The sequence below is a fragment of the Mandrillus leucophaeus genome, unplaced genomic scaffold (genome assembly GCF_000951045.1).
Source record: "Mandrillus leucophaeus isolate KB7577 unplaced genomic scaffold, Mleu.le_1.0 Scaffold4, whole genome shotgun sequence".
NCBI lineage: Eukaryota > Metazoa > Chordata > Mammalia > Primates > Cercopithecidae > Mandrillus > Mandrillus leucophaeus.
The window spans coordinates 4,550,167-4,559,676 of NW_012104253.1; the positions used below are offsets into that span (position 1 = coordinate 4,550,167).

A 9,510-nucleotide genomic window follows, 5' to 3' on the forward strand; every position below is an offset into this window, starting at 1 on the left:
GAAGTGACTCAGAAAGAAGGGCAGGATGGCCCCACCGGCAGTGACAGTGGGGCTGGGGGGTTCTGGCTCTGCACTTCCCAGCCATCTGGGATTCCTGGGGGGTGCAGAAGACAAGCCCAGGCCTGCAGGGGTAGGGCATGCTGAACCTGTGGAAGGCCACTGGATGCGAAGGGCCACAGGTTTAAGTGCTGACTCCACTATGGCGCAGCTGTGGCTGTGGCCTTGACTTCCCCTTCTGTGAAATGGGGCATAGTTGGCTCCTGTTTCCTGGCAGGATTTGAATAAATCATGGTGTGAAGGCTCAGCCTCAGCAATGGACGGATATTTGCCAGGTCAGGGGCTGGTCAAGCCGGGAACTTGAAGTCTCCAGAGGGAGCCGATCCCTCCGGGCCCCTCCAGACAATGCTGGGTTGTGTCGCTGCAGTACTGTGGCCGGTGGCCTGTGGTCCTTTTAGATGGACTGTGAAGGAGGTGCTGTCCTATGGGGACCGGGTCCAGCCACAGCAGGAGGCAGAGGGCGTGGACTGTGGGAAGCAGGGGCAGGCATGTGGGTACTGGTGAACCTCAGAGAAGGGCTGCAGGGGGCAGGGGAGGGGGGCACAGCAGAGCAGGTCGGGGAACAGTGCCCGGCTGGGGGCTTGGGAACAGGATGCTGGGAGATAGCAGCATTTGGGGTGGCTGTGGAAAGGGGCTGCTTCTGGCCAGGGGTGAGTTTGATCTGGAGGCTGAGCCCGGGCATACCATTCTCAGAGTGGGTGGTGAGTTTGGGCCCGCCCCAGACAGGGAGCTGGAAATGGAGGGGGTGGAGGGTGCAGCTTGATGAGGGGCTGGCCAGGTACCTACATGGTCAGGCGAGGTGCTAGGGGAGCAGGAGGACCCTCTCTTTGCAAGAACGCTGCAGTTCTGGAGGCGTCCCGGGGGCCCAACCCTCTGCCCAGAGGCTGGGGTGTGCATCCCCCACCTGGGCTGGGGAGAGGGGTAGGCTGGGAACCCAAACACTTGTCTCCTCCATTCTCAGAGCCACCCCAGGCCCCACCTGTAATGAGCATGTCACTTACGCCCCTGAGTCTCAGTGTCCTCATCTGCTTGATGGGACCATCCCTTGGAGCCATCATTCAAGACTGCGGCAAGGACCGAAGGAGACCGACAAGGCACATCAGGGGCCAGCACACATCTGTGCCTTCCCTGTGTGGGGAGGGGTCTTTCCAGGGGGCACATGGCCCAGGCAGGGGAGAGGGCAGCTTTTTCTTTTCTTTTTTTTAAGATGGAGTCTGACTGTCGCCAGGCTGGAGTAGAGTGGCACGATCTCGGCTCACTGCAACCTCTGCCTCCCGGGTTCAAGCAATTCTCCTGCCTCAGACTCCAAGTAACTGGGACTACAGGCACCCACCATCATGCCCGGCTAATTTTTGTATTTTCAAGTAGGGACAGGGTTTCGCCATGTTGGTGATCCACCTGCCTCGGCCTCCCAAAGTGATGGGATTACAGGCGTGAGCCACCGCGCCTGGCCACAAGGGCAGCTTTTTCTCTCTGCACAGACAAGCTCCCAATGACTGAAGGAGAAACTCGGGGCAGGACGTCTTCCTTGGATGGGCTCAGAGGACACGGTCCTGGGGAGGAAGGGATGGCTTTTCCCCATCACCACCACGAGGGCTGCAGTCTTACCTGCCCTGCCCTGCTGCCAGGTCAGGAGGGCAGCACGGGGCGCAGCTCCACCAAGCTGCTCCCAAGAGAGGCTCAGGGGCCTCCCTGACCTCTCAAATCCAGCTGTCAGAGCCAGTCACCCACCCAGTCCCAACCTCACACAGCACCCAGGGACATGGCCATGAATACAGCACAGGAACAGGCGGGTAACCTGGGGCAGTCTCTCCCAAGCAGCATTGTCGGGGCATCTCTGGGGCACCTGTGGGCTTGCAGCTTCCAGAGCTCTGCCAGCCTCCACATCTCCCCCTTTTCACAGATGAGCAAGCCGAGGCGAGAGCACATGGCCTGGTTCCAGGTCATTCATGCAGTCAACACACATTTATTGAGCATCGACTCTGTGCCGGGCCCCGGGTGGGCACAGGGGGCTCAGAGACGAATCACACACAGACCCTACCCTTGAGGCGCTGACAGCCTGGGAGGGCAATTGGTCACATCAATGGACACTCACAATACAGTGTGGTCAGTGTGGTGTTAGAGGTAGCACAGGTGACTGAGGGAGCACAGAGGAGGGGCCCCTGACCCAGCTGGGGGTGGCAAGGAGGGCTTCTTGGAGGAGGTGACACCTGAAGAGGGCTTTAGGGAGTGAGCAAGAGTTAGGGTGTCTCGTCTGAGGAAGTGGCCTGTGCAAGGGCTCAGTGGTAGGGACAATGGTGGTGGCTGAGAGTTGGGCAAGGGCCAGTCCAGGAAGGGCCGTGGAGTCCGCAGGTGACAGGGAGCTCTGAGGGGTGTGAAGCAGGCAGTTGGCAGAGGGCCCGCTGGAAGCCAGCATGAAGGGTGGCCCAGGGGATGGGACAGGGTAGAAGGGTGGGTGGCCGTGGGCAACAGGTGGGCGGGCACGGCCCTTGCCCGAGGAGTCTCATCCTGCCTGGGGGCCCCCTCAGCAGGGGGGAGGCGGGGGTGTGGGCTGCCAGCCGCGGGGCCGCAGGGTGCACAGCACTGGGTCCAGTGGCTTGAGCGTGGCCTGCTCCTGCAGCCCGAAGCGCTGCCCGGGCACCAGCCGGAACTCCAGCCTCTGCAGCAGCTTTGCCATGACCACCTTTACCTCCATCTGGGCCCAGCAGACAAAATGAGGAAGGAATGAAGAAGCAAAGACAGAATGAGTGAGTGAAAGAGCAGCAAATGTCACAGCCAGCTCTCCTCCTGGAGGGCCTCCTGTGTTTCGCACTCTCCTCCGTGCAAAACACAGCCAGTCCTCTGGGTCTGGCTCCACTGGGTCCCGAGCCCACAGCCCAGCAGCCCCAGAGCAGGGGTTCTGAGATGCTTCCTGGCTCAGGATGAGCCACCACCCCTGCAGCCACTCCTGGGCAGAACCACAGCCCTGCCTCTCCTACCTGAGCAAACTGCTGCCCGATGCAGGAGCGGTGGCCCAGGGAGAAGGGGAAGTAGGTGAACCGTGGCCTGCAGGGAAAGAGAGGAATCACAGGGCCAGCAGCCCCAGACATCCCCACAGGAACAACACAAGGAAGACAGCAGTTAACCCATGTCTGGATGGACACAGACTTAGAGCCAGGGGCTGGGCACTTTGCATGCAAAGCATGAACCGCTGGCTCTGCCGAGGGCTGGATCTGCATTCTCTTTTTCTCCTCCTTTTACCCTCCTGGAAGGAGCTTATGTTGTCCCATTTCACACGTGGAGAAACTGAGGCTCAGAGGGGCAAAGCAACTCACTCCAGGTCATAAATTTACATCCAGCTCTGGGCAGAGCCTGGATCTGAACTCGGGCAAGCTGTGGAGTCCAGCTCTTCCCACCATGGCTTTGGTACCTTAACGTGTTGACCCCCACAGCAACTTCCAGATGCAGCCACGGACGGTCCCATTTCTCAGACAGGAACCTCAAGGTTTGGGGAGGTGAAATCACCCAGCTTCCCAGTATTTGGTGCTGCTTGTGAGCATGGACTTTAGAACAAGACTGAGCTGGGGCCAGACCCCTGCTCTGCCACTTGGGCAAGTTACTTAACCTCTCTGAGTTGTGATTTCCTCTACAGCCACCTCACAGGGATCTGGAAGGCTATGTGGGCTAAGCGGGCGCCTCTGGCTCAGACCAGAGGCCGCTGTGTCTGTCCTTCTCCCACCAGCCCCACTCATGGGCAGCTCGAGGAGGGACTTACTTGGGTGCTCCGGGGCCGAAGCGATCGGGGTTGAAAGTCAGCGGGTCCTCAAAGTATGTGTCCATCCGCCCCATGACATAGGTGCTGAACTGCGGGCAAAGGGTCCGCTCGTCTCTGGTTCCCAGGTTGTTCCCCTGGCACCTCTTGAGCCACTGAGGCCACCCAACAGGGCTACTCGGAGCAGAGTGGGTCCCACTCTCCTCCCCCCATGGCTTCACCCCCATCTAGGTAGGTGTCGATTGTACTGGCCCCCTAGAAAATCCCTTAAGAGTGAGGACAGCTGACTGTGCCAGCTGGGCATACTGTGTCATCCTGTGCTGGGCACAGCCCTGTGGGGGAGCCATCATTATCCCCATTTTACAGATGAGGAAACTGAGACCCAGAGAGAGGCTCAGTGACTCACCTGAAGTCACCAGGCAAATAAATGGCCAAATCGAGATTCAAACTCAGATCTGACTCTGTGAGGCCAACTTCCTCTAGATCCTGAGAATTGTTATATTCAGTTTCTCTTCAACTCAAGGCCTGCTTCGGCAGGGGTGGGAGTGGAGGAGCTGCAGACCCCACCAGCTGTCCACTTGCATGTGTGGTTCCTCCTGAGTGGGGCTGATGCTCACTCTGTGTCCTTGGCCTCCAAACACTGGGACAAAATCTCCTCCTGAGCCTGCTCCACCCCTGGCTCTCTGTGCTGGGGTCAGCGCAGCAGAGGGTACAGGGAGCGCTGGAGCTGAGCTCCAGCAAGTGAGTGGGAGCATCAGGCACGGGGGCTGGGTTTAGGGCACCTGCGATGTGCCAGGGATTGTTGCCAGGCACATGATGTACGTCATCCTACTGACGCTTCTTGACAGGCTGTGGCTTGGGTGCCATCACCACTCCCCCCAGCCTAACAAAGAGGAAGCCGAAGGCCTGATGGAGATGACCCAGCCAGCCAGCAGCAGAGCTGGGGATGGAGCCCAGTCTGCCCACTCAAAGCCCACAGGGTGGCACCCCCAGGCTGAGAGTGAGCCACAGGGCCTCCCCTCCCAGCTTAAGGGGATCTAAGGAGATGGCCATTATGGCATAGTGGTATTGATACAGGGGTATTCAAAAGAAAACTCGGCAAAACAGATGACAGAGTGGCCACAGATGAGGCTTGGATGGATGCTGGGGGAGGTGGGGCAGAGCCCTGGGAGGAGAGGGGCTGCGAGCAGGGGCTGGGGCTCCTCCTTCCTCATAGGTAAAAATAAAAAGGATCCTGTCATGGGCTGAATTTTGTCCCCAACAAATTCACATGTTGGAGTCCTAACCCCCAGTACCTCAGTATGCGGCTGTGTTTGGAGACAAGGTCTTTAACGAGGTGATTAACTTAAAATGAGGTACTTAGGATGGGCCCTAATCCAACCTGACTGGTGTCCTTATAAGAAGAGATTAGGACACAGACACACAGAAGGAAGAACACGTGGAGACGCAGGGAGAAGGTGGCTGTCTGCACACCAAGGAGTGTGCCCTCAGAAGAAACCAGCTTCCCAACACCTTGATCTCAGACTTCTAGCCTCCAGGACTGGGAGAAAATAAATTTCTGTTGTTTAAGCCAAAGTCTGTGGCACTTTGTTACAAAAGCCCTGGCAAATCAATACAGATGGGTCCCTGCCTTGAAACCACACACAAAATCAATTCTAGGTAGTTACAAGCTCAGCTTTGAAAAGAAAAATGTAAAATTGTTTGAGGACAATGTAAGTGAATGCCCTGAACTCAGAAGAGAGAAGGATTTCTTAAACAAGGCAAAGCAAAAGAAGTAATTGTTAAAAATATTAAGAGATGTAGATCATCAAAAACACATTAATGAAGACAAGCCACAAAGATGACAAACATACCAGACAAAAGATGAACACATGAGTTTTTAAAGTAAAGCTCCAGGGCCAGGCACGCTGGCTCACACCTGTAATCCCAGTACTTTGGGAGGCCGAGGCAGGTGGATCACTTGAGGTCAGGAGTTTGATAACAGCCTGGCCAACCTGGTGAAACCCCATCTCTACTAAAAATACAAAAATTAGCCAGGCGTGGTGGTGTGCACCTGTAATCCCAGCTACTTGGGAGGCTGAGGCATGAGAATTGCTTGAACCCAGGAGGCAGAGGTTGCAATAAGTGGAGATGGCACCACTGCACTCCAGCCTGGGGGACAGAGCGAGACTCCATCTAAAAATTAATAATAAAAATAATAATTAATAAATGTATGCTGTAAAAAAATAATAAAATAAAATAAAGCTCTACATAGCAATATGAAAAAACACACTACCCCAAAAGGGAACCTGAGCCCACATCTCAGAGACAGAGAAAACAGGGTCAGATGCTCACTCTTAACTAGTTAGTAATCAGGAAAGCACAAATCAAGACCACAGTGAAATACTTTTTTTTAAACACATATTTGGATGGCAGCAGATACAAAATTGAACCATGCTAAGTGTTGGAGACAATAAAGAACAGCAGGTGCTGTCCCTCACCACTAGTGGGCGTCTAAGTTGGTGCAGCCACTTTGGAAGACAATGTGGCATTAGTCTGTAAAGCTGAACAGTCGCAGGTCCTACAACCCAGCACTGCCACTTCTGGGTACATGCCTGAGGAGCTTGCTCACACACTGCTCCTGGCACACAGACAGAAATGGCATCGTTGCTGTGGTGCTCATAATAGGGACAAACTGGGCACCTCTCAAATGCCTGTCACCTGAGAATTGATCAGCAATGGTGGTTGTCCCACGGCCCCATAGAGAAGCCTACACAAATCTTACCAATCTTTATACTGAGTCAAAAAGCAAGTCCTACAACATATTACTGCATGAGTGCACACAGGCGCACACACACACACACACGAGGGAATGGCAAACACACAATTCAGATTAGTGATTCCTTCTCAGAAGAGCAGGGAGTGACTACATCCTAGTTTCCTGGTTTGGTGGGGGGGGGGTGTTTAGGGACTATTATACATGAATAAATGCCTGGATGAATAGATAAATGAACAAGTAAGCAAACAAAGAGACACAAGGTAAAGGAGGTCCGGGGAAAAAGCCGAGAGAGAAAGAGTTATAAAGTGCAAGGAGGGAAAGAACCAGGACAAGTTTGGGTCAACTGTGAAACTGGGCACTTTCCATATCTGCTCTTCGCCAGCTGTATGACCCCAGGAAAGTGACCGAACCTCTCTGAACCTCAGTGTCCTCAGCTGTAAAAGGGGCACCTCCCTTCCAGAATGACCTGCTGTAATCTTCTGCTGAACAGTGTGAGGAGGGGAAAAAGCCCTCACAGGGCTATGGTGAGACTCCGTGAGAAAGAACAGGGCAGCCAGCAAGGCCCAGCGCAGTGATAGGAACGGGGCCACGGGCTCCCCTGGTGAGTCCCAAATTCACCACCACTGGGGCAAGCAGGCCAGCCCACCCCAGGGCCCCCAGGGCCTCCACCCACCAAGAGCGGGGTGTTGCCAGGGACTCTGACCCCATCGATCAAGGTCTCCTCTTCCAGCAGGCGAAAGGTGCCCCATGCTGGTGGGTACAGCCTCAGTGACTCTTTGAGGACCTAGAGAAGCCACAAGGGGAGATAACAAGAGAAGTCGGGAGAGGCCACAGATCATGCTGGCCAGTGGCATGCCTGGGACCCCTCTCTTTCCCACCCATAGGCTGAATGTATACCCTCACCCTGGCCTGGGTCCCAGGCCCCGGGACATCAGTCTCACCATCACGTGGCAGATGGAGAAACTGAGGTCCAGAAGGAGAAGGGAACTGTGCAAGGCCACAATGGCAGAGCTGGGACCAGGAATCAGGGCTCCCACCATTCCAGAGAGCCACAGCAGAACCCGAAAGGCCTCCTGCTGTGCTGCAGCAGCTCGGGGAGGTGCTGCTGAGCCTGACTCCACCAGGAAAAGCTTAAGGATCTGGAACTCCAGCCTAGCCGGGAAGCACAAATACGGCATGATTTACTAAAGGGCCAGTTTCCAAGCTAAGCTGAATACTGGGATGACCTGGGGAGCTCCTTGACTCTGACATCATTAGTCTTGGGCAGCCTGGGCCTCGGGATACTTTAAATCTTCTAGGGGAGTCTCCTATGCAGCAAAGTTTGAAAACCACTGTCCTAAAAGGTCCTGGGAGGCAGCAGGCCTGATGACATGAATCACCCACATCTGCCCAGAAGCTTCCCTCCTACTCCCCACACCTGGGACAGGTACTGCAGTCTCCCCAGGTCCTCGAAATCCAGGTACCTCTTAGAACCGATGACCTCATCCACCTCGGCCTGCAGCCTGTGGGGTAAGACAAAGACAAGTTCATCTCCAAAGGGAGCCTTTCCCCAACTTAGCTTTAAGAAGGGGACATTGGAAGGAATGGTGAAGACAGACGCATGGGGCTCCCCATCCACAAACACTGTTACTTTTATTTTTATTTTTTGAGACAAAGTCTTGCTCTGTCGCCCAGGCTAGAGTGCAATGGTGCAATCTTGGCTCACTGCAACCTTCGCCCCCTGCCCCCAGGATTCAAGCAATTCTCCTGCCTCAGCCTCCTGAGTAGCTGGGATTACAGGCGCTCACCACCATGCTCAGCTAATTTTTGTATTTTTAGTAGAGTCAGGGTTTCGCCATGTTGGCCAGGCTGGTCTTGAACTCCTGACTCCAGGTGATCCGTCTGCCTCAGCCTCCCAAAGTGCTAGGATTACAGGCATGAGTCACCACACCCAGCCCAAAGACTGTTAAAGAGATCCAATGACAGCCAGATCCAAAACAGTGCCCAAACCATTAGGAACCATGTTCCAGGGGCCCTAAAACATCCTTTGTGTCTGATGTTTGGGATTGGCTGTAGGAAACCAGACTGGCCAACATGGTGAAACGCTGTCTCTACTAAAAATACAAAAACTAGCCAGGAGTGGTGGCAGGTGCCTGTAATCCCAGCTACTTGGGAGGCTGAGGCATGAGAATCACTTGAATCTGGGACGTGGAGGTTGCAATGAGCAGAGATAGAGCTGCTGCACTCCAGCCTGGCGACAGAGCAAGACTCCGTCTCAAACACAAAAGTATTGTCGAGGATGTGGACAAACCAGAAAGAACCCTTGTGCACTGCTGGTGGGAATGTAAAATGTTTCAGCGGCTATGGAAAACGATATGGTGATTCCTCAAAAAATTAAAAATAGAATCACCATATGATCCAGCAACCCCACTTCTGGGTATAAACTCAAAACAACTGAAAGCCGGGACTTAAAAAGATATTTGCATACCCATCCTCACAGCAGCATTATTCAAAATAGACAAAAGGAAGAAACAGCCCAGGTATCCACGGACAGATGAATGAATATGCAAAATGGGAGAGATCTTACAATGGAACATTAGTAAGTCCTAAAAAGGAAGGGAGTTCTGACACATACTGCAACATGGATGAACTTGGAGGACACTATCTGAGTAAAATAAGCCAGTCACATAAAAGACAAATACTGTATGAGTCCACTTATATAAGTCACCTAGAATAGACAAACGCATAGAGACAGAAGTGGAATTGTGGTTACCAGTGGTGGAGGAGGGGAGAACGAACAGATTTGCAGTTTGGGAAGATGAAAAAGTTCTAGAGACGGAGGTCAGGAGCAGTGGCTCACGCCTGTAATCCTAGCATTTTGGGAGGTCAAGACGGGTGGATCGCTTCAGGCCAGGAGTTTGAGACCAGCCTGGCCAACATTGCAAAACACTGTCTCTACTAAAAA

At 54.1% G+C, this 9,510-nt stretch overlaps 1 protein-coding gene across 2 annotated transcripts in view; it reads right to left on the bottom strand.

Moving 5' to 3' along the window:
• Window positions 1–2,007: 2,007 nt before the first annotated feature.
• LOC105547886 (cholesterol 24-hydroxylase) overlaps window positions 2,008–9,510 on the bottom strand; it is a 41,931-nt gene continuing 34,428 nt past the window's right edge. Inside the window, exons 11-15 of one of the 2 annotated variants that reach the window (XM_011991649.1) lie at window positions 7,984–8,068; window positions 7,240–7,350; window positions 3,812–3,900; window positions 3,036–3,102; window positions 2,008–2,752 (exon numbers count right to left, since the gene is read on the bottom strand). In XM_011991649.1, coding sequence (XP_011847039.1) covers window positions 2,582–2,752; window positions 3,036–3,102; window positions 3,812–3,900; window positions 7,240–7,350; window positions 7,984–8,068 — 523 coding nt within the window. In that variant the 3' untranslated portion in view covers window positions 2,008–2,581. The remainder of the gene's footprint in view (window positions 2,753–3,035; window positions 3,103–3,811; window positions 3,901–7,239; window positions 7,351–7,983; window positions 8,069–9,510) is intronic. The other variant, XM_011991650.1, reaches the window with a different exon arrangement.